At 46.6% G+C, this 25,736-nt stretch overlaps 1 protein-coding gene across 1 annotated transcript; it reads right to left on the reverse strand.

Moving 5' to 3' along the window:
• Nucleotides 1–3,238: 3,238 nt before the first annotated feature.
• LOC116954763 (homeobox protein Hox-A4) lies at nt 3,239–24,806 on the reverse strand. The gene is made up of 2 exons (XM_032975544.2): nt 23,974–24,806; nt 3,239–8,475 (listed from the first exon to the last, which is right to left on the reverse strand). Exons 1-2 carry the CDS (start codon nt 24,596–24,598, stop codon nt 8,048–8,050), a joined length of 1,053 nt encoding a protein of 350 aa, XP_032831435.1. The 5' UTR covers nt 24,599–24,806; the 3' UTR covers nt 3,239–8,047.
• Nucleotides 24,807–25,736: the final 930 nt, after the last annotated feature.

Below are 25,736 nucleotides of genomic sequence, written 5' to 3' on the forward strand. Positions count from 1 at the left end.
AGAGATTCACAACGCGTCGAGTGTCAGCTGCTCGGGAGCTCTGTTGCTTAACGGCTCTAAAGGAGGAGGGGGGGGATAGGTAGGTGGGGGGGGTGAGGGGAGGAGGTGGTGGGTGGGTGGTGGGTGGGTGGTGGGTGGGTGGTGTGCCAAGTGGGGAGCGGTGGCGCAGCAGTTAGCGCTACGCCGCGCTGCGAACCCAGCGACCCGAGTTCGATTCCCGCTCGCGGCCAACACCACCACCAGTGACGATTATGTGGACCGAACCCGGGCCTCCCCTGGGTCGACTCAGCCTCAAATGAGTACCCGGTGCTGTGTGTAAGCATCGCCACTGGGGAGACAAAGGCGGTCGGGCGTGGTGCTGGCCACCCACCCCCTCGTGTAGCGTACGGTCCTTCATAAATGCTCGCTAACAGCACTTGCCCCAAAAGTCCGTTAAGGCTGTACGGGGGATCTTTATCTTTGTATTTGTACCGAGTGGAGGAGGCTATTGATAGATTAATTAGGAGGCGCGCGCGGTAAACAACACGCTCACTTATTGATGAAGCGGAGATGTTATTTATCTATCTCTCCCGGTATTATAGATGGCACTCAATCTCGCTGTGTGTGTCTCTCTCGGTATTATAGATGGCACTCAATCTCGCTGTGTGTGTCTCTCTCTCGGTATTATAGATGGCACTCACTCTCGCTGTGTGTGTCTCTCTCGGTATTATAGATGGCACTCACTCTCGCTGTGTGTCTCTCTCCCGGTGTTATAGATGGCACTCACTCTCGCTGTGTCTCTCACGGTGTTATAGATGGCACTCACTCTCGCTGTGTGTGTCTCTCTCGGTATTATAGATGGCACTCACTCTCGCTGTGTGTGTCTCTCGGTATTATAGATGGCACTCACTCTCGCTGTGTGTGTCTCTCACGGTATTATAGATGGCACTCACTCTCGCTGTGTGTGTCTCTCTCTCGGTATTATAGATGGCACTCACTCTCGCTGTGTGTCTCTCTCTCACGGTATTATAGATGGCACTCACTCTCGCTGTGTGTGTCTCTCTCTCGGTATTATAGATGGCACTCACTCTCGCTGTGTGTCTCTCTCTCACGGTATTATAGATGGCACTCACTCTCGCTGTGTGTGTCTCTCTCTCGGTATTATAGATGGCACTCACTCTCGCTGTGTGTGTCTCTCTCTCGGTATTATAGATGGCACTCACTCTCGCTGTGTGTGTCTCTCTCGGTATTATAGATGGCACTCACTCTCGCTGTGTGTGTCTCTCTCGGTGTTATAGATGGCACTCACTCTCGCTGTGTGTCTCTCTCTCGGTATTATAGATGGCACTCCCTCTCGCTGTGTGTCTCTCTCTCTCGGTATTATAGATGGCACTCACTCTCGCTGTGTGTCTCTCTCTCGGTGTTATAGATGGCACTCACTCTCGCTGTGTGTCTCTCTCTCGGTGTTATAGATGGCACTCACTCTCGATGTGTGTCTCTCTCCCGGTATTATAGATGGCACTCACTCTCGCTGTTTGTGTCTCTCACGGTGTTATAGATGGCACTCACTCTCGCTGTGTGTGTCTCTCTCACGGTATTATAGATGGCACTCACTCTCGCTGTGTGTGTCTCTCTCTCGGTGTTATAGATGGCACTCACTCTCGCTGTGTGTGTCTCTCACGGTATTATAGATGGCACTCACTCTCGCTGTGTGTCTCTCTACCGGGGTTATAGATGGCACTCACTCTCGCTGTCAGTGTCTCTCTCGGTGTTATAGATGGCACTCACTCTCGCTGTCAGTGTCTCTCTCGGTATTATAGATGGCACTCACTCTCGCTGTGTGTGTCTCTCTCACGGTATTATAGATGGCACTCACTCTCGCTGTGTGTGTCTCTCACGGTATTATAGATGGCACTCACTCTCGCTGTCAGTGTCTCTCTCGGTGTTATAGATGGCACTCAATCTCGCTGTGTGTGTCTCTCTCCCGGTATTATAGATGGCACTCACTCTCGCTGTGTCTCTCTCACGGTGTTATAGATGGCACTCACTCTCGCTGTGTGTCTCTCTCCCGGTATTATAGATGGCACTCACTCTCGATGTGTGTGTCTCTCTCCCGGTATTATAGATGGCACTCACTCTCGCTGTGTCTCTCTCACGGTGTTATAGATGGCACTCACTCTCGCTGTGTCTCTCTCACGGTGTTATAGATGGTACTCACTCTCGCTGTGTGTCTCTCTCCCGGTATTATAGATGGCACTCACTCTCGCTCTGTGTGTCTCTCTCACGGTATTATAGATGGCACTCACTCTCGCTGTGTATGTCTCTCTCACGGTATTATAGATGGCACTCACTCTCGCTGTGTGTCTCTCTCACGGTATTATAGATGGCACTCACTCTCGCTGTGTGTCTCTCACGGTATTATAGACGGCACTCACTCTCGCTGTTTCTGCGTGCGGGAAGGATTCAGGATGAAGGTTCATGAATGACGCCGCCGCCGCTGCTGCTGCTGGGCTGTTGGATGCAGTCGCCCCCCTCCAGCAACAGCGAAGGGAGCAGTTGAGCTGCGCTCACAACAACGAGCGGAGCGCCGGGCGGATAAAATGCAGTAAGTATGGTGCAGTCGGGGGCGGGGGTCACAGGTGGTGGCATCTGCCAATCAACCCATGGCACCTGCTGGGTCTACCCCGTGACCTCCTCCGGCCAGCAGTGGGCCTTCGACAGATGAACGATAGACGGGTGAACGAGAGATGGGTGAACGAGGGACGGGTGAACGAGAGACGGGTGAACGAGGGACGGGTGAACGAGAGACAGGTGAACGAGGGACGGGTGAACGAGGGACGGGTGAACGAGGGGCGGGTGAACGAGAGACGAGTGAACGAGGGACGGGTGAACGAGAGACGGGTGAACGAGAGACGGGTGAACGAGAGACGGGTGAACGAGGGACAGGTGAACGAGGGACGGGTGAACGAGGGACGGGTGAACGAGAGACAGGTGAACGAGGGACGGGTGAACGAGGGACGGGTGAACGAGAGACGGGTGAACGAGGGACGGGTGAACGAGGGACGGGTGAACGAGAGACGAGTGAACGAGGGACGGGTGAACGAGAGACGGGTGAACGAGAGACGGGTGAACGAGAGACGGGTGAACGAGAGACGGGTGAACGAGGGACGGGTGGACGAGAGACGGGTGAACGAGAGAGTCAGTATGGTAGGCGTTCCTATGGAACACGCGCCATCAACTTAGAAACGTATCACAGCGATAAATTCACGCATTTATTTTTTTATTTCCTCATAATGAACCAGCAGGAAACAAGACCGCGCTAAATATTTGATATTTTATTTTTTAAAAAACATTGTTTTCACTCTCCCACGCTCTTCTTGGGGAATTGTAACGAGTGAGTGTTGTGTGTGTGTTGTGTGTGTTGTGTGTGTGTGTTGTGTGTGTGTGAGTGTGTGTGGTGTGTGTGTTATGTGTGTGTATGTGTGTGTTGTGTGTGTTGTGTGTGAGTGTGTGTGTGGTGTGTGTGTGTGTGTATGTGTGTGTTGTGTGTGTGTGATGTGTGTGTATGTGTGTTGTGTGTGTTGTGTGTGTGTATGTGTGTGTTGTGTGTGTGTTGTGTGTGAGTGTGTGTTGTGTGTGTGTGGTGTGTGTGTTGTGTGTATGTGTGTGTATGTGTGTGTTGTGTGTGTGTATGTGTGTGTGTGAGTGTGTGTTGTGTGTGTGTGGTGTGTGTGTGTTGTGTGTATGTATGTGTGTGTTGTGTGTGTGTGTGTATGTCTGTATGTGTGTTTATATGCGGGCAGCGGTGGTTAGCGCTACGCTGCGCTACAAACCCGGCCACCCGAGTTCGATTCCCGCTCACGGCCAACACCCGTGACGATTATCTGGGCCTCCTCCCCTAGGTCGACTCGGCCTCAAACAAGTACCTGGTGCGATGTGTAAACATCGCCACTGGGGAGACAAAGGCGGCCGGGCGTGGTGCTGGTCACCAACCCCCTCGTGTGCCGTGCCGGCCTTCAAAGGTGCCACTCGCGAACCGCACTTGCCCCAATAACCTGCTAAGGCTACACGGGGGAAACTGTCTTTGTCTGATTTTAAATATATACATAATAGATGTTGTGTGCCGGGGTGAAATTGAGCCCTAGCTGCAGAGCATAAATAATAATTTGTTTACAACAACAACAAAATCACAACAACAACAACAACAAAAACGAGAACATCCATCGGTCGACACAATCAAAACAAACAATACTTTAAGCTTATCCGGGAAAGAGAACAAAAATATATATACCGAGGCGGCCCATTCACAGATACCCCACTAGCAACAGCAAGCTCGGTGTTACGGGCTGGGGTGTGTGGGGGGGCCAGCCACGAAAAACAACCAACGCAGACACAGGGACCGTCCACCTTTAAAAAAAAATCATCTCCCTCCTCCTCCCACCGAAACCTCAGCGTGAAAGTGAAAGAGAGAGAGAGAGAGCCGGGGGGTGGGTTGTGTGGGTAACGTTCAAGGTTTCGGCTGGGGTATCTATAAATGGATCGCGGCGGTGCCCGTCTGCCGAGCGGGCAAGGCGACTTTGTTGCCCTCAAAGCTTTGGGTTGCGCAACGAGTCGCCCAGATGCCGAGCCCGGCGTTCCACCAACTCGTTCGTGAATTCGTGGAGAGCAAAATCGATCGCGAGGAGCGATCGGGCGAGACAATAAAACGACTCGCGTAGTGAAGCCTCCGAAAAAATACTTGTTTACAACTTTCACCATCATCATCATCACCATCATCACCCCCATCATCATCACCATCGTCGTCGTCGCCGATATCGTCATCGGCGTCATCATGATCACTATCGTCATCATCGGCAGCGGCTAATAGGTGACACCTTTATCGTCAGTATAATCATCATCATCACGATCATCATCATCATCACTGGCATCATCAGCAGTAGCAGCGATAGGTGGCAACTTTATCGTCAATATCATCTTCATCATTATCACGATCATCATCACATCATCATTTTTAATATCTTCATCAGCATCATCACTATCATCATTATCAGCAGTAGCAGCTATAGGTGGCATCTTCATCATCATCATCACCACCACCACCATCATCATCACCATCGTCGTCGTCGTCGCCGATATCGTCATCGGCGTCATCATGATCACTATCGTCATCATCGGCAGCGGCTAATAGGTGACACCTTTATCGTCAGTATAATCATCATCATCATCATCACGATCATCATCATCATCATCACTGGCATCATCAGCAGTAGCAGCGATAGGTGGCAACTTTATCGTCAATATCATCTTCATCATTATCACGATCATCATCACCATCATCATTTTCAATATCTTCATCAGCATCATCACTATCATCATTATCAGCAGTAGCAGCTATAGGTGGCATCTTCATCATCATCATCACCACCATCATCATCATCATCACCATCGTCGTCGTCGTCGCCGATATCGTCATCGGCGTCATCATGATCACTATCGTCATCATCGGCAGCGGCTAATAGGTGACACCTTTATCGTCAGTATCATCATCATCACGATCATCATCATCATCACTGGCATCATCAGCAGTAGCAGCGATAGGTGGCAACTTTATCGTCAATATCACCTTCATCATTATCACGATCATCATCATCATCACCATCATCATTTTCAATATCTTCATCGGCATCATCACTATCATCATTATCAGCAGTAGCAGCTATAGGTGGCATCTTCATCATCATCATCACGATCATCATCACGATCATCATCATCCACCTATAAATAATTCACCCTCCAAGCATCCGATCCGACCAAATCTCAGACGCTAAGCGTGCGTTGAGAACCCGACGAGCACTTTGTACGGGTGCCCAACTGTGATTCGACCTCCACCACCACCACCACGACCACCGCCACCACCACCACCGCCACCACCACCACCACCACCGCCAGGGCTTGCCAGGTGCTGTAGGAGCTCTCCGGGGGTGGTCAATGAAAGCGGCAGTCCCAAAGGGGCGTCTGCCTCCTCCTGCTCCTCCTGCTCGTTGTACACTGCGATCAGGTTTGCTAGGGGGAGGGTGGGGGGCGTATTTGTTTAAGTAACCAACATGCTCATTCGTTACTAGTACAGCACACCGGTGTGTTGGTAGAGCAAATCCACGAACATTTGCAATCCAGAACACCGGTGTGCTGTGCTAGTGACGAATTGGCCACGTTCTGTTTATGTGACAAATCTTATAAATTGGCTGTGTCGGGTGGTGGCGGGTTTAACGACACATTTATATTTGACGCGATCTAACCCACCCCCAACCTTTTGGATGACATTCGTCGCGAAAGCCTCCTGCTACTTCGGGTTAAACCGGAGTTGTTTTTATTATTTGGGTCTTTCGGTAAAGTCACGTGGATAGGTTCAAAGAAAACAATAAAACAAAATCTACGACGTCTCGATCGCAGCGCGAGCGATCGTCACCCCGCTTGTCCCCTTCCCTCGTCAAAGCCACACACAGGGAGCGTGGCGTGACCAGCTGGGGTGGGGGTGGCGGTGGGACGGTGAATGGGTGGGAAATTCAAAATAACAATGAGAGCAATTTGCCAGTAGCAAAGTATGAACAAAAAATATGTAAGAATAGCTTTTACATATTCTTGGTTCTTTCGGTAAAGTCACGTAGAAGGGAAACAATAACCACAGCAAGAAAATTTGAAATTTCAAATTTTCTTGCTGTGGTTTTTCACACCTGATGATGATTGCTTGTGTTGCAGTCGAAACGTCGTGAGAATTGTATTGTTTTATATTTACATTCATATAGACACACAAAGACAAACACCCCCCACCCACCGTATATCCTTCAACAGCACTTGCCCCAACGGTCTGTTACGGCTATACGGGTAGTCTTTGTCTGTGTGTTGGAGTGGTGGCGCAGTGGTTAGCGCGCTACTAATTATCCGGAACCCGGAGTTCGATTCCCACTCAAGGCTACCAACACCGAGTGACGAATATCACGCGGTTCTGGGCCTCCCCTAGGTGGACTCAGCCTCAAATGAGTACCCGGTGCGTTGTGTAGTAAACATCAGCGCTGGGGAGACAAAGGCGGCCGGGCGTGGTGCTGGCCACCCGTTCCGACCTTCATAGGCGCTGCCGCTCGCTGACAGCACTTGCCCCCAAAAAGTCTGTTAAGGCTACACGGGGGATCTTTGTCTTTGTTTGTGTTGTGTGTGTTTGGGTACGTACACAGTATATCGGTGTTTTCATTGCTGCAATTGAGGTTGTGTAGATTGCGTTAGCGCGTGTCTCTCATCACCATCACTGCGTGTTCACGCCAGCTGTGTCTCTCTGCACGACGTGGCTTTATCATCAACATCTTTATCATCATCACCATCATCACCGCCATCATCGTCGTCGTTCTGGATTGTATTATTACGATTTTGTTATGAATATTATTTACTCTCAATGATGTCTCCGCTTTTTCTGTGTCTCTCTGTCGGTCGTCTGCGTGTGTACACGCGTGTGTCTGTCCGTACATCCACGCGTGTGTCTGTCCGTATATCTGTCTATCGGCTCCACGTGTGTGTGCGTGTATGTCACATCTTTTCATGAGTGTGCGTGTCTGTCTATCCGTGTGTGTGTGTGTCTGTGTACATCAATCCACGTCTGTGTGTGCGTGTCCGTTTGCCATCACGAGTCTCTGTCCATCTGTCCGTCCCTCCTCGTGTGTTTCCCTCCATCCTTGCAGGCTCGTCTGTGTGTGTGTGTGTGCGTGTCTGTGTGTGTCTGTGTGTGTGTCTGTGTCTGTGTGTGCGTGTCTGTGTGTCTGTGTGCGTGTCTGCGTGTCTGTGTGTGTGTCTGTGTGTCTGTGTGTGTCTGTGTGTGTGTGTGCGTGTCTGTGTGTGTCTGTGTGTGTGTGTCTGTGTGTGTGTCTACATCCTCCATGATCCATCCTCCCCCCGACCCATCCTCTTTCAAATCCATCCTCCCAAAACCATCCTCCCGCCGATCCATCCTCTTCCAGATCCATCCTCCCGATCCATCCTCCCGTCCTCACCTTCCTTGCCCCAACCCCCACCCCCACCCGCCTTACATCAACGCAGCGATGCCCCCCATGTGAGTGGCCACTCGCTGCTGAGCGGCAGCAACCACCACCACCGCTGCCTTCGACGCAGACGACGCCGACAATGAGCCCGTCGCGGCCGACCTCGTCTTGGTGTTGGGCAGCTTGTGGTCCTTCTTCCACTTCATGCGCCGGTTCTGGAACCAGATCTTGATCTGGCGCTCGGTGAGGCCGAGCGCGTGCGCGATCTCGATGCGTCGCCTCCGCGTGAGGTAGCGGTTGAAGTGGAACTCCTTCTCGAGCTCCAGCACCTGGAGGCGCGTGTAGGCGGTGCGCGATCGCTTCGACTCCCCGACACAGATGCCGTTGGGTCCTCCTGCTCCTCCTCCTCCTCCTCCTGCTCCTCCTCCTTCTCCTCCTCCGCTGCCGCTGCTGCTGTGGCAGCCCGAGTTGACTGCGCGCGAGAGGCAAATGGGAATAATTTTTTGTTGTCGGGAGGAGGGAGGGAGGCGGGCGAGTGAGGGTTTAGGAGACGTGGATAGAGGATGGAGAGGTGGAGAGACCGTGAGAGAGGATGATGATGATGGTGACGATGCTGGTGATGATGATGATGATGTTGCTGATAATGTTGTTGATGATGCTGCTGCTGATGTTGTTGATGATGCTGATGATGATGCTGGTGATGATGCTGGTGATGATGATGATGTTGGTGATAATGTTGTTGAGGATGCTGCTGATGATGATGCTGGTGATGATGCTGCTGATGATGCTGCTGATGCTGGTGATGATGCTGCTGATGCTGTTGATGCTGATGATGATGCTGCTGATGCTGATGATGATGCTGCTGATGATGCTGCTGCTGCTGATGCCCCCCCCACACCCCTCACTCCTCCTCCCTCCACCACCCCCTCCCCTCAAAGCGTCCAAAGCGGCCAGCAATAAACAGCACCACTGTCGCTGTAACACGCGTCTCTGAATTCAACATCGTCGGCTAGCCAGCCCGTCTATTCGTGCGCTCTGTACCGCTTCTCTGCGGAAGGGACATTGCCCGAAACGTTAGATTATAATTATTTTTGTTCCATATTATTAATTTGCAATGTTGCAATAAACCGTCGCCATACACGGGATCAAATTTTGTAAGGGCTAAAGGGTTAACAGCAGCTTAACTCGCCTGATCTATAGCCACGTTACGGGTGAAACGTATAATCATTTGATGGAGTGGCGTGATTTATATAGCAGCTATTGTCGTGTTCTACAATAATAAGACTTATGATGCTTATAATCGATACGCTAATGTTCCATAATCACCGTAATTACGGCCAGCGGTCCATTTTTCTCGGCACAAACATTGCCACGGCGATGTGCTATTTATTATTAACAATAATTATTACGATGATGATGATGATTACAATCAGAATTGCCTCTCTGATTACGGTAGCCGCTGGCTGACGATGGCATCGTGGGTGGCCAACTTCGAAGCGATGTCGCTTGTTTTGAATGTATTTCAATCACACGCGTTCCACTATACATGGCGTGTGGTGTAAATTGACGAGTGGATAATTTGCTACTGTTTCAGCATCGTTCTAAGAGACACACATACAAAGAAACGGGGGTGGGGACACACTCAGAATTTTGGAGGAAATGGATTATTCTTGTAACAACCAACTCACATATTCTTGGTTCTTTCGGTAAAGTCACATAGAAGGGAAACAATAAATAATATTTTTATTATTTTATTGTTTCCCTTCTACGTAACAATAAATAATATTTTATTTTATTGTTTCCCTTCTACGTGGTGACTTTCCCGAAAGAACCAAGAAGATGAATCCCTGCAGTCACGAAAGCTTTAAATAAAAAAATGTAACCAACTCACAGTTACAATTTAAGCAATAAGCCTTTCACGAAAAAACTAAAAAAATATTTTTTTTTAATTGCGTAATATTGTTTTTTTTTTTAATCCACGTAGCCAACCCGGCAGCATTAAAGTGTCACGCGTTAGGTACAGATCACCAAAACTATAACAATACTATTGCTTAAATTTTGATTTAAAGCTTTCGTGACTGCAGTAATTCATATTTTTAGTTTTTTCGGTAAAGTCACGTTGAAGAGAAACAACAAAATAATAAAATATATATAAAACAATAAAAAATTCTCACGACGTTTCGACCATAACTCAAACGGTCGTCTTCAGGTGTGTTGGTTTGCATAAATTTATTTTTAAACGGCGCATTTAAATTAATGCATTTAAATAAATGCGCCGTTTAAAAATAAATTTATGCAAACCAACACACCTGAAGATGACCGTTTGAGTTATGGTCGAAACGTCGTGAGAATTTTTTATTGTTTTATATATATTTTATTATTTTGTTGTTTCTCTTCAACGTGACTTTACCGAAAAAACTAAGAATAATACTATTGCTTGTTTCTTTCGGTAAAGTCGCTGTAGATATAACATTCATAGATGACGACGTTTTGGATCGCAGCTGCGTCAGCGGTTCTCCTGCTGTGTTTGTCTCTCACCTGATGACGGTCGCTTGTGCTGTGATCGAAACGTCGTTAGTTACAAAAAAAAACATTTTTTTTTTATATATATCCACGTGACTTCACCGAAAGAATCAAAGAGAATGGGATTCCTGCAGTCACGAAAGCTTCAAATAAAGTTTTATTGATCTTTGGATCTTTCGGTAAAGTCACGTAAATTATTAGTATTTTTATTAAACTAACGACGTTTCGATCGCAACACAAGCGGTCGTCATCAGGCGGAGAGAAAATACTACTAAAATACTACTAAAAATACTACTAAAAATATTACTAAAATTCTACTAAAAATATTACTAAAATACTACTAAAAATACTACTAAAAATATTACTAAAATTCTACTAAAAATATTACTAAAATACTACTAAAATACTACTAAAAATACTACGAAAAATACTACTAAAATATTACTAAAATTCTACTAAAAATATTACTAAAATACTACTAAAAATACTGCGAAAAATACTACGAAAAATACTACTCCTAAAAAAATATACAACTAACAATAATGATATATGGTTTGGCATGTACAGGGGTGGTGGCATAAGTAACTACCCCATCTGTTTATCGCCTAAAACGTTTGAAAAATGAAGCTGGGAAGGGGGAAAAAAAACCAACAGCCCTCCAAATGATAAACGCTGCCTCGACGCACGGAGATTCGGTGTCATCAGGCGCGACGAGTGGAATGGAGCGCGTCAACAACAGCGGGGTCGTCCATAAATGACGTCACGCGATTTTGGACGATTTTTGACCCCCCCCTCCTCCTCCTCCCCACCTCGTCACGTGGCGTCACAATAAATTAGACCCCCCCTCTCCCCTCAAATATGACGTCACAAAGCTCTGCCCCCCCCCCCACCCACCCTCCAAACCATATTGCCATTTTGTAAATAGAACGTGCTTCAAATCGCTTTAAACTATTGTTGTCATTGTAGTGGGTATTTAACGTGGCGCTGCACTCTGATGTTGCAGGAGCGTTGTTATAACAATTCTAGATTTATAATCTTGGTTCTTTCGGTAAAGTCACCACGTAGAAGGGAAACAATAAAACAATAAAAATATAAAACGATAAAAATTCTCACGACGTTTCGACTGCAACACAAGCAATCATCATCAGGTGTGAAAACCACAACAAGAAATTTTGAAAAAAGTGGCGGTAATTTTTTATTTTTTGGTGCTAACGTCAAAAAATAAACGCCACTTTTTTCAAATTTTCTTGTTGTGGTTTTCACACCTGATGATGATTGCTTCTTGTGTTGCAGTCGAAACGTCGTGAGAATTTTATTGTTTTATATTTTCATTATTTTATCGTTTCCCCTTCTACGTGGCGACTTTACCGAAAGAACCAAGAATATGAATCCCTGCAGTCACGAAAGGTTTAAATCAAAATTCTAGATTTATTTAAAGTTGCTCGTTTTGATGTGACGGCGCATTTTGATGTGACGTCACAATTCTCAACCGCCCCCACCCCCCCCCCCCTTCGTCACACATCGTCACAAATGTCTGACCCCCACCCCCCTCCCCACCCCCCCTAGGTGCGTGACGTCATTTACGGACGGCCCCAGCCGGAGTCGCGTCGGTAGCGGCCGTGCCCCCGTCGCTCTGCACCCTGCTGCTGCTGCGGCTTCAGCAGTCGCAGCAGCAGCAGCAGGCGAGGCGAGCGTCGACGGCCTCCGGGCTGCTCGCGACGCCGTGCCGCTGGGAGCGTCTCGCGTGCGGGAAACGAGACGCCGGGGGCCTCGCGAGCAAGACTCGCAAGCTCCATTATTCCTCAATGGGGCGGAGCGGCGTCTCCTCCCTCCCTCCCTCCCCTCCTCTCCCTTCCCCTCCCTCCCTCCTCCCCCATTCTCCTCCTTCCCCTCCCTTCCCCTCCCTCCCTCCTTCCTTCCCCTCCCTCCCCTCCCTTCCCCTCCCCTCCCTCCTCCCCCATCCTCCTCCCTCCCTCCATCTCATCCCCCCCTACTCCCCCATCCTCCTCCCTCCCTCCCTCCCTACCTCCCTCCCTCCCCTCCCCTCCCTTCCCCCACCCTCCTCCCTCCTTACCTCCTTCCCCTCCCCTCCCTCCCTCCTCCCCCATTCTCCTCCCTCCCTCCTTCTCTTCCCCCCCTACTCCCCATCCCCCTCCTCCCCCTCCTCCTCCCTCCTCCTCCCCTCTCCTCGTCCAAGTCGTCCTTGAACATTCGTCCTCAACTCGCTGGAGAGAAGAAGAAGAAGAAGAAGTCCCACCCAGGCCCACCGGCGTCTACGGCTGACAACGCGCCGCGTCGCATGCGCCCCACGTTGTTGCTCTCGAGTTCAACGATTTCACCAATTTCACAGATTTCACCAATTTCCCGATTTCACCAATTTCACAGATTTCACCAATTTCACAGATTTCACCAATTTCACAGATTTCACCAATTTCACAGATTTCACCAATTTCCAGATTTCACCAATTTCACAGATTTCACCAATTTCACAGATTTCACCAATTTCACAGATTTCACCAATTTCACAGATTTCACCAATTTCACAGATTTCACCAATTTCACAGATTTCACCAATTTCACAGATTTCACCAATTTCACAGATTTCACCAATTTCACAGATTTCACCAATTTCCCGATTTCACCAATTTCACAGATTTCACCAATTTCACAGATTTCACCGATTTCACCAATTTCACAGATTTCACCAATTTCACAGATTTCACCAATTTCACAGATTTCACCAATTTCCCGATTTCACCAATTTCACAGATTTCACCAATTTCACAGATTTCACCGATTTCACCAATTTCACAGATTTCACCAATTTCACAGATTTCACCAATTTCACAGATTTCACCAATTTCACAGATTTCACCAATTTCACAGATTTCACCAATTTCACAGATTTCACCAATTTCACAGATTTCACCAATTTCACAGATTTCACCAATTTCACAGATTTCACCAATTTCACAGATTTCACCAATTTCACAGATTTCACCAATTTCACAGATTTCACAGATTTCACCAATTTCACAGATTTCACCAATTTCACAGATTTCACCAATTTCACAGATTTCACCAATTTCCCGATTTCACCAATTTCACAGATTTCACCAATTTCACAGATTTCACCGATTTCACCAATTTCACAGATTTCACCAATTTCACAGATTTCACCAATTTCACAGATTTCACCAATTTCACAGATTTCACCAATTTCACAGATTTCACCAATTTCACAGATTTCACCAATTTCACAGATTTCACCAATTTCACAGATTTCACCAATTTCCAGATTTCACCAATTTCACAGATTTCACCAATTTCACAGATTTCACCAATTTCACAGATTTCACCAATTTCACAGATTTCACCAATTTCACAGATTTCACCAATTTCACAGATTTCACCAATTTCACAGATTTCACCAATTTCACAGATTTCACCAATTTCCCGATTTCACCAATTTCACAGATTTCACCAATTTCACAGATTTCACCGATTTCACCAATTTCACAGATTTCACCAATTTCACAGATTTCACCAATTTCACAGATTTCACCAATTTCACAGATTTCACCAATTTCCCGATTTCACCAATTTCACAGATTTCACCAATTTCACAGATTTCACCGATTTCACCAATTTCACAGATTTCACCAATTTCACAGATTTCACCAATTTCACAGATTTCACCAATTTCACAGATTTCACCAATTTCACAGATTTCACCAATTTCACAGATTTCACCAATTTCACAGATTTCACCAATTTCACAGATTTCACCAATTTCACAGATTTCACCAATTTCACAGATTTCACCAATTTCACAGATTTCACCAATTTCACAGATTTCACAGATTTCACCAATTTCACAGATTTCACCAATTTCACAGATTTCACCAATTTCACAGATTTCACCAATTTCCCGATTTCACCAATTTCACAGATTTCACCAATTTCACAGATTTCACCGATTTCACCAATTTCACAGATTTCACCAATTTCACAGATTTCACCAATTTCACAGATTTCACCAATTTCACAGATTTCACCAATTTCACAGATTTCACCGATTTCACAGATTTCACCGATTTCACAGATTTCACCAATTTCACAGATTTCACCAATTTCACAGATTTCACCAATTTCACAGATTTCACCAATTTCACAGATTTCACCAATTTCACAGATTTCACCGATTTCACCAATTTCACAGATTTCACCAATTTCACAGATTTCACCAATTTCACAGATTTCACCAATTTCACAGATTTCACCAATTTCACAGATTTCACCAATTTCACAGATTTCACCAATTTCACAGATTTCACCGATTCGCCCTAATTCACCGCAATCGGTTCAATCGACGGCCGAAACCGGTGTGGATTTGGGAGCCGTTCCGGGGGGGGGGGGGGGAGGGGGTGGGTGGTTGAGGGGCCTTAAAATGCCTGTCAATGTCTATCTCTTCTCTCCGCGTTTCCAAATCATTGAACGCGCGTTCCCGAAATAAATGTCAACTAGTCTTGCACTCCCCCCTCCCACCGCTCAGGTACACAACCGATTCGCCACGAACTCACCGTGCTTCTAACTTTATTACTTCTGCAACACAACACAAAAACTAAATGAACAAAAATCTAATTTTGATTTAAAGCTTTCGTGACTGCAGTAATTCATATTCTTTGTTTTTTCGGTAAAGTCACGTTGAAGAGAAACAACAAAATAATAAAAATATATATAAAACAAAAAAAATTCTCACGACGTTTCGACCGTTTGAGTTATGGTCGAAACGTCGTGAGAATTTTTTATTGTTTTATATATATTTTATTATTTTGTTGTTTCTCTTCAACGTGACTTTACCGAAAAAACTAAGAACATGAACAAAAATCAATTAACACGACGTATTAAACCAGGTAGTTGCGCATCACCCGGCGTGTGTAATTGCTTTGTATTTTGTGGTCGTTATTCTTGTGCGTGCGTGCGTGTGCGCGTGTGTGTAGGCGTCTGGCCCATCTCGTAAGTGAACAAATGTCAACTTAGGAGCTTGCAGCTCCCTCCCTCCCTCCTCCACGTCACAGAGGCAATGAACCCCCCCCAAAGCCGCCAGTCGCGTCGATGGTTATTGTTTTGCCACGACGATTCGGCCTTTAGTCAGATGAATCACGCTATTGCTAATGAAGTAAAATGTACATCTTATTTTTGTTTAGACGTTATCCAACAACATTGGGCGATTGTCAATAAATGTTTGTTAATTGAGTTGTGATAGCTTGCCAGGATTGGGCACAACTTAGATTCTATATAGAACTCTATGAGTCTCTATCTCTATGAGTTTCTATCTATCTCTTTGAGTCTCTATGTATCTCTATGGTTCTATATGTATCTCTATGAGTCTATATGTATCTTTATGAGTCTGTATGTATCTTTGTGCGTATCTATGTATCTCTACAAGTCTCGATCTATAATCTATCAGCCGATCTATATCTCTGCGTCTATATGTATCTCTACAAGTCTATATTATCTCTATGCGTATATATTATCTCTATGAGTCTCGATGCATCTCTATGAGTATCTATGTATCTCTATGAGTCTGTATGTATCTCTATGAGTCTCTATGTATCTCTATGAGTCTCTATGTATCTCTGAGTATCTCTATGAGTCTCTATGTATCTCTATGAGTCTATATATCTCTATGAGTCTCTATGTATCTCTATGTATCTCTACGAGTCTCTATGTTTCTTTATGAGTCTATATGAGTCTCTATGTATCTCTATGAGTCTCTATGTATCTCTATGTATCTCTACGAGTTTCTATGTTTCTCTATGAGTCTATATGTATCTCTTTGAGTCTATATGTATCTCTTTGAGTCTATAATAATCTCTATGAGTATCGATGTATCTCTATGAGTATATACGTATCTCTATGTATCTCTACGAACCCGGCGACCCGATATCGATTCACGACCACCAACACGAGTGACGATTACTTGAACCGGTCCTGGTCGACTCACCTCGTGCGGTGTGTGAACATCGTCACCGGGGAGACAAAGGCGGCCGGGCGTGGGGTGTCTTTGTACACGCACGCACACGTGGGACCTCCGCTAGGTCGACTCGGCCTCAAGTGAGCACGTGTGGTGTGACGCGTAACCAAGGAGACGACATCGGGAAGACAAAGGCGGCCGGGCGTGATTGATTACTGGCCGTGCCGGACCGTCTCTTAGGTGCTACTCGCTCACAGCACTTGTCCCTACAGTCTGTTACAGGCTATACGGGGGATTGAAAGACCTTTGTCTTTGTACATACACACACACGTGCGCGCAGGCGCGTATCGATATATATCAGATACACATGCAGTCTGACTAATGATGAGTTGGTGTGCACAGTGTATGGTTATGTTTAGACACTCACACACACGTGGACGATGGTCACACACGCAGGTGGCACGAGTGGACACTGCGTTGACTCTTTTTGCCTGTGTGTCGGTAGTGTAGCGGGGAGCGCGCTGCGCTAGGATACTCCCCTAGGTCGACTCAGCCTCAAATGAGTGACTTGGTGCGGTGTGTAGTAAACATCGCCACTGGGGGAGAGACAAAGGTGGCCGGGCGTGGTGCTGGCGACCCACACCCCCTCGTGTGCCGTGCCGGCCTTCATAGGCGCTCGCTAACCAGCACTTGCCCCAACAGTCTGTCAAGGCTATACGGGGGATCTTTGTCTTTGTTGATACCGGAATGGCAGGCATAGGAACGACCCCTATATGGATATATATTAATACACGTACTTGGTATGTTGAGACGTTCCTGCATGGTGTAACAGACCCTGTTGTGCTATGTATAAAGTACTTACTTGGTATGTTGATACGTTCCTGCATGGTGTAACAGACCCTGTAGTGCTATGTATATACGTACTTACTTGGTATGTTGAGACGTTCCTGCATGGTGTAACAGACCCTGTAGTGCTATGTATATACGTACTTACTTGGTATGTTGAGACGTTCCTGCATGGTGTAACAGACCCTGTAGTGCTATGTATATACGTACTTACTTGGTAAGTTGAGATGTTCCTGCATGGTGTAACAGACCCTGTAGTGCTATGTATATACGTACTTACTTGGTAAGTTGAGATGTTCCTGCATGGTGTAACAGACCCTGTAGTGCTATGTATATACGTACTTACTTGGTATGTTGATACGTTCCTGCATGGTGTAACAGACCCTGTAGTGCTATGTATATAGTACTTACTTGGTATGTTGAGACGTTCCTGCATGGTGTAACAGACCCTGTAGTGCTATGTATATAGTACTTACTTGGTATGTTGAGACGTTCCTGCATGGTGTAACAGACCCTGTAGTGCTATGTATATAGTACTTACTTGGTATGTTGAGACGTCCCTGCATGGTGTAACAGACCCTGTAGTGCTATGTATATACGTACTTACTTGGTATGTTGAGACGTTCCTGCATGGTGTAACAGATTCTGCACTTGCTCTATTACTAAAGTACTATACTGCCTTCGACTTTTACCAACGACTGCGTGCTTAAGGTTAGCGATTTGTCGTATTATCTGGCCGTATAGCAAATGAAAAAAATACAATTACTTTACTATGCAAGTAAATTATTTGTGTTTTAATATTTACGTGTTTTTTTTTTACTTAGGGCACCTTTATAACATCATATGCTACATGCCCCGCAGTAGATTAATCAGGAACGTTGTATAGATGTAAATTATTACGGTATTATCTTGTTATTATAAATCGTATTGAACTTGATATCATCCATACTTTAGGTGGATCAATGTGCGCCCGCGTGTGTGTATGGCGGCTTTGTTTACAGCGTTCCGCAGTCACGTTTAAGTTTTTGCAAAACATGACAAAGTGAATTGTAAACAATGACCATCATCATCAGCATCAGCCGCTGTCATCCATCATCAGCATCGGACGTCCTCGGCCATGATCAATCCACTGCTGGATGGAGGCTCCTGCAATGCATCCGCCCTGCATCCCTCTCTATCTTGACGTGTAACGTATCCTTGTATTTGTGTCTCTGTGTACGTACCTGTGAATGTATCTGTGTGTGTCTGTGTATGTGTCTGTGTGTGTCTGTGTATGTGTCTGTGTGTGTATGTGTCTGGGTGTATCTGTGTATGTGTCTGTGTGTATCTGTGTATGTGTCTGTGTGTATCTGTGTATGTGTCTGTGTATGTGTCTGGGTGTATCTGTGTATGTATCTGTGTTTATCTGTGTATGTGTCTGTGTTTATCTGTGTATGTGTGTATCTGTGTGTATCTGTGTATGTGTCTGTGTGTATCTGTGTATGTGTCTGTGTATGTGTCTGTGTGTATCTCTGTATGTGTCTGTGTGTATCTGTGTATGTGTCTGTGTGTATCTGTGTATGTGTGTATCTGTGTATGTGTCTGTGTGTGTCTGTGTGTGTCTGTGTATGTGTCTGTGCGTATCTGTGTATGTGTCTGTGTGTATCTGTGTATGTGTCTGTGTGTATCTGTGTGTATCTGTCTGTGGGTATCTGTGTATGTGTCTGTGTGTATGTCTGTGTATATCTGTGTATGTGTCTGTGTGTATCTGTGTATGTGTCTGTGTGTATCTGTGTATGTGTCTGTGTGTATCTGGGTATGTGTCTGCGTGTATCTGTGTATGTCTGTGAATGTGTCTGCGTGTATCTGTGTATGTGTCTGTGAATGTGTCTGTGTGTATCTGTGTATGTATGTGTGTTTTTGTGTGTAAATCTGTGTATGTATATGCGTATATGTTTGTATTTGTGTGTATATATCTGTGTATTTTGTGTGTATCTGTGTATGTACATGCGTGTATGTATCTGTGTGTATGTATCTGTGTATTGTGTGTCTATGTGTATGTATCTGCGTGTATGTGTGTGTCTATGTGTATGTATCTGTGCGTGTATGTGTGTGTCTATGTGTATGTATCTGTGTGTATCTCTGTGTATGTATCTGTGTGTTTATGTGTGTATCTCTGTGTATGTATCTATGCGTGTATGTGTGTATGTATGTATGTGGGTGTGTCTGTGTCTATCCTTGTGTACGTATTTGTGTGTATGTATCTGTGTGTATCCTTGTATATATGTATCTGTCTACGTGTCCGTGTGTATGAATCTCTGTATGTATCTGTGTATCCGTGTGTGTATGTATTTGTGTCTCTGTGTATGTATGTGTATCTGTGTGTATCCGTGGGTACGGATTTATGTGTATGTATCTCTGCGTGTGTCTGTGTATGTATCCGTGTGTATGTATCTCTGTATGGATATGTATCTGAACGTATGCATCTCTGTGTGTGTATCCGTATATGTATATATGTATATGTGTATATGTGTCTGTGTGTATGTATCTGTATATTTTGTGTGTGTGCTAATCTGTGTACAAAAGATAAAATATATTTTGTATGCATATGTGTGTATGCATCGGTGTGTATGTATCTGTGTGTATGTACCTGTATGTATCGGTGTGTATGTATATGTGTGTATGTATCGGTGTGTATGTATCTGTGTATTGTGTGTATCTGTGTCTGTATATGCGTGTATGTATGTATTTGTGTGTATGTATCTTTGTATTTTGTGTGTATCTGTGTATGTATATATATGCGTGTATGTATGTGTGTGTATGTATCGGTGTATTTTGTATGTATGTATATGCGTGTATTTATGTATTTGTATGTGTATTTTGTACGTGTATGTATAGGCGTATATGTTTGTATTTGTGTGTATGTATCTGTGTATTTTGTGTGTATCTGTGTATGTATATGCGTGTGTGTATGTTTGTATTTGTGTGTATGTATCTGTGTATTTTGTGTGTATCTGTGTATGTATATGCGTGTATGTATGTATTTGTGTGTATGTATCTGCGTATGTTGTGTGTATCTGTATATGCGTGTATGTTTGTATTTGTGTGTATGTATCTGTGTATTTTGTGTGTGTGTCTGTATATGCGTGTTTTGTATTTGTGTGTATGTATCTGCGTATTTTGTGTGTGTCTTTGTATATGCGTGTATGTATGTATCTGTATGTATGTATCTGTGTATTTTTGTGTGTCTGTGTATGTATATGCGTGTATGTTTGTATTTGTGTGTATGTATCTGTGTGTTTTGTGTGTGTCTGTGTATGTATATGCGTGTATGTATATGCGTGTATGTATATGCGTGTATGTATGTGCGTGTATGTATCTGTGTTGCACCCCTTCGCGTGCCGTGCAGGCCTTCCTAGGTGCTCCTCGCTAACAGCACTTATCCCAAAACATCTGTCGAAGGCTATACGGGAAGGTCTTTGTGCGCGTGTGTGTGTGTGATCAATGCCTCCCTGTAACCCCTATTTAACGTTCCGCATTCGACGAAATCGCCACGTGCAGCAACGGTAGGGCAGCAATTGAAACTGGACTGAAAACGGGTTACCGGTGTTGAACCCGGCTCCGTAAAGGTCGTCAGCCGCTAGCGAAGGGAGGCATTGCGTGCAGGGTTTGATTGAGCGACGAGAATTGTGCGGGATGAGTGATCGGGGTGAGTTGGGTTGGATGAGTGATCGGGGTGAGGAGTTGGGTGCGCGCGTGTGTGTGTGTGTGGGGTCGGTGAGCGAGTGAGTGGAGTGAGCGCGTCAGTGGGTGAGCGATTGTGTTGGTGGACTAACGGGTGAGTGGTCATGGGGTGAGTGTTCATTGTGGATAAGGTCGAAAACTACGTGGGGCTGGTCGAGACTCTGGTGAAGATCTACGGCACAATGGGCTGTAGGATGTCCCTCGATGTCCACATCCTTGATGCTCATCTTGATAGATTCAAGGAGAACGTGGGAGCGTACTCGGAGGAGTAAGGCGAGCGCTTCCACCAGGATAAACTGGACTTTGAACGCCGCTACCAAGGACAGTTTCACGAGAACTTGATGGGAGACTACATTTGGGGGCTGATTCGTGATAGTGATTTACAGTATAATCGTAGAGCTCTAAAAACTACTCACTTCTAAATCTGTTGTAGTCATTTTTTTTGTTATTACTTTCGTATAAATACATGTTCATTTTGATTCATATGTTGTTTTTTTCCGACTTTATGTGAACGAAAAGACACAATTTGCCCGCGTTCTCATTGAAAATATTTCAAAATATTAGTGTCATGGTCACAAAAGCAAAGTTTGTTGGGAGAATAACAGCCATTTTATATACTTTTTAGGCATAAGAAATTACGAAACAACACTTACTACCCAGGAACAAAAATTGTGTTACATAGTGTAATTGAGTGAGTGTGTAGGTGGGTGGGAGCGAGGGGGTGAGTGGATGGGTGAGCAATCGATTGAGCGATACGGTGAGTGGGTGGGTGAGTGTGTGTGGGGGTGAGTGTCTGGTTGAGTGGGTGACTTGGTGAGCGAGTAAAACAGCGAGCGAATGAATGCGTGAGCGAGTGAGCGGGTGAGCGAGTGAGCGAGTGAGTAAGTGGGCGAATGAGTGAGCGAGCGGGTGACTGGGTGAGCGAGTGAGCGGGTGACTGAGTGAGCGGGTGAGTGAGCGGGTGAGTGAGCGGGTGAGTAAGTGGACGAGTGAGTGGGTGAGTGAGTAAGTGGACGAGTGAGTGAGCGGGTGAGTGAGTTAGCGAGTGGGTAAGTGGGTGAGTGGGTAAGTGGGTGAGCGAGTGGGTGAGCGAGTGGACGAGTGAGAGTGCGGGTGAGTGGGTGAGCGAGTGGGTGAGCGAGTGACTGAGTCGGTGAGTAAGTCAGTAAGTGGACGAGTGAGTGGGTGAGTTGATACGTGAGCGAGTCAACTGGGCGAGTGATCGACTGAACGATTGAAGGAGTGATCCCATGAATGAGTTAGGAAGGAAGGAACGGAACTGATCGAGTAGTGAGTGGGTGAGTTGCCAATCTCTCTGCTCTCACACAACAACAAAAACATAGACAAAGACAATAGCACAAGACAATAACACAGACAACAACACACAGACAACAACAACACAGAAACAACAACACACAAACAACAACACACAGACAACACGCAGACAACAACACACAACAACAACAACACACAGACAACAACAACACACAGACAACAACACGCAAACAACAGCACACAGACAACAACAATAACACACAGACAACAACACACAAACAACAACACACAGACAACAACAGCACACAGACAACAACATACAGACAACAACAATAACACAGACAACAACAATAACACAGACAACAACAACACACAGACAACAACAATAACACAGACAACAACAATAACACAGACAACAACAATAACACAGACAACAACAACACACAGACAACAACAACACACAGACAACAACACACAGACAACAACAACACACAGACAACAACACACAGACAACAACAACACACAGACAACAACAACACACAGACAACAACAACAACACACAGACAACAACAACAACACAGACAACAACAACACACAGACAACAACACACAGACAACAACACACAGACAACAACAACACACAGACAACAACAACACACAGACAACAACACACAGACAACAACAACACACAGACAACAACAAACAAACAACAATAACACAGACAACAACAACACACAGACAACAACAACACACAGACAACAACAACAACACTCTGTGTCTGTCCCTGTGTCTCTGTTCGCGTCTCTGCACACGGACGTCTCTCGTTGTCTGCCGAGTTCGTCTCGGCTCGTGTCTCTGTGTCTCTGTGTGCGCGTGTCTCTGTGTCTCTGTGTGCGCGTGTCTCTGTGTGCGCGTGTCTCTGTGTCTCTGTGTGCGCGTGTCTCTGTGTCTCTGTGTGCGCGTGTCTCTGTGTCTCTGTGTGCGCGTGTCTCTGTGTCTCTGTGCGCGTCTGTGTGTCTATGTGCGTCTCTGTGTCTCTGTGCGCGCGTGCCTCTGTATCTGTCTCTGTGGCACTGTGCGTGTCTCTCTCTGTGCGTGTCTCTGTGTCTCTCTCTGTGCGTGTCTCTGTGTCTGTCGCTGTGTCTCTGTGTCTCTCTCTGTGTGCGTGTCTCTGTATCTGTCGCTGTGTCTCTGTGCGTGTCTCTGTGTCTCTCTCTCTCTGTGCGTGTCTCTGTCCGCGCGTGTCGTGTCGCGTCTCTGTACCGCGTCTCTGTGCGTCTCCCTATCCCAAACTCCGGACCAAAGCAAAGACAAAGACCCCCCGTGTAGCCTCAACAGACTGTTGGGGCAAGCGCTGTTAGCGAGCACTTTTGAAGGCCGGAACGGCACACGAAGGATGGGGGGGGGGTGGGGGAGACTGGCCAGCACCACGCCGGGCCGCCTTTGTCTCCCCAGTGGCGATGTTTACGCACCGCACACACCAGTTTGAGGCTGAGCTGACCTAGGGGAGCCCCAGGACCGGTTCAAACTCCGCACCATCATCACCACCACCACCAGCACCAACTCTATTCCTAACCCTCCACCACTACCACCAGCACCACCATCCCTCACCCCGGCCACTCACCTCCAACGTGAAGCTTCTTCATCCACGGATAAACTTGCGGCAGTAGCTGCTGCTGCTGCTGCTGCTTGATGGTTGAAGTCACCGCAACCTCGGGGCTCGAAGAGTCGCACTCTGGGATCGCGGCGTGAGCCTCGGGACTGGACGCTGGCCGTGCGTGTGCCGTCTGGCTAACGTCGGGCGACGAGCTGCTGGTGGTGGTGCTGGTGGTGGCGGTGGTGGTGGCGCTGGTGGTGCTGGTGGTGCTGGTGGTGGTGCTGGTGGTGGTGGCGTTTGGGGTCGGGTTTGCCGTGGGGTCTTCGCTATAGCCGCCGAAGACTCGCCCGGAGATGCGGTCGCTCGCCGGGTAAGCGACGGCTGCGTGCCGGGCGTCCTGCTGCTGGCGGTGATGATGATGGTGGTGATGGTGGAGGTGGTGATGGTGGTGGTGAGGAGGAGGTGGGTGGTGATGGTGGTGGTGGTGAGTTGCGGGCGAGTATGAACGCGACTCGTTGGCGGCGTTCCGGACGAGGAATCCAGCAGGCGCGCCGTGCTGATTGGGGATGTAGCTGCCCTGGGAATATTCTTCGCACGGCGGGAATTTCGGGTCGACGAAAGTCGTCTCCATCAAATATGAACTCATGGTCATTAATTGTGGCGAAGAGAGAGAGAGAGAGAGCGAGCGAGCGAGATGGACGGATATTTTTTAACACAAAAAAACCCCCGATCTCTCCCTCCCTCCCTCCCACTCTCCCTCTCACCCCGCCTTAGCGCACGTTGAGTTGCGTGCTCAACAACAACAATAATACTACTATTAGTAGTAGTCTCTAAATTAATAAATAACCCTACAGAGAGAGTGGGGGGGGGAGGAGGAGTGGGGGGGGGGGAGAAATCCACCACCCCCTCGCACCTCCCCCTAACCCCCCCCCCCATCCCCCCCATCTCCCCCCACCCCCGACGAGGATGGGCTCAGTCAGGTGCGGTGGAGGAGAGGAGGAGAGGAGAAGAGGAGGAGGAGGTGGGGGAGGGGGAGGGGGAGGATGGGCGAAGCGCTCGGCCAATGGGAGACGAGGAGGAGATCGTTCCCGGACAGCGAGAGGCGGAACAAATGGACGCACGGGTCAGGCACGCGGTCAAGTTATGATTGTGTTAGTGTGTGTGTGTGTGTTAGTGTGTGTGTTAGTGTGTGTGTTAGTGTGTGTGTGTGTTAGTGTGTGTGTTAGTGTGTGTGTGTGTTAGTGTGTGTGTTAGTGTATGTTAGTGTGTGTGTGTTAGTGTGTGTGTTAGTGTGTGTGTGTGTGTTAGTGTGTGTGTTAGTGTGTGTGTTAGTGTGTGTGTGTGTTAGTGTGTGTGTGTGTTAGTGTGTGTTAGTGTGTGTGTGTGTTAGTGTGTGTGTGTGTGTTAGTGTGTGTGTTAGTGTGTGTGTGTTAGTGTGTGTGTGTTAGTGTGTGTGTGTGTTAGTGTGTGTGTTAGTGTGTGTTAGTGTGTGTGTGTGTTAGTGTGTGTTAGTGTGTGTGTGTGTTAGTGTGTGTGTTAGTGTGTGTGTTAGTGTGTGTGTGTGTGTTAGTGTGTGTGTGTTAGTGTGTGTGTGTTAGTGTGTGTTAGTGTGTGGTTAGTGTGTGTGTTAGTGTGTGCGTTAGTGTGTGTGTGTGTTAGTGTGTGTGTTAGTGTGTGTGTTAGTGTGTGTGTTAGTGTTAGTGTGTGTGTTAGTGTGTGTGTTAGTGTGTGTGTGTTAGTGTGTGTGTGTTAGTGTGTGTGTGTTAGTGTGTGTGTTAGTGTGTGTGTGT

Source organism: Petromyzon marinus, chromosome 56 (assembly GCF_048934315.1).
Source record: "Petromyzon marinus isolate PM22_M1 ecotype Great Lakes invasive population chromosome 56, UKy_Petmar_22M1.pri1.0, whole genome shotgun sequence".
NCBI classification, from domain to species: Eukaryota; Metazoa; Chordata; class Hyperoartia; order Petromyzontiformes; family Petromyzontidae; genus Petromyzon; species Petromyzon marinus.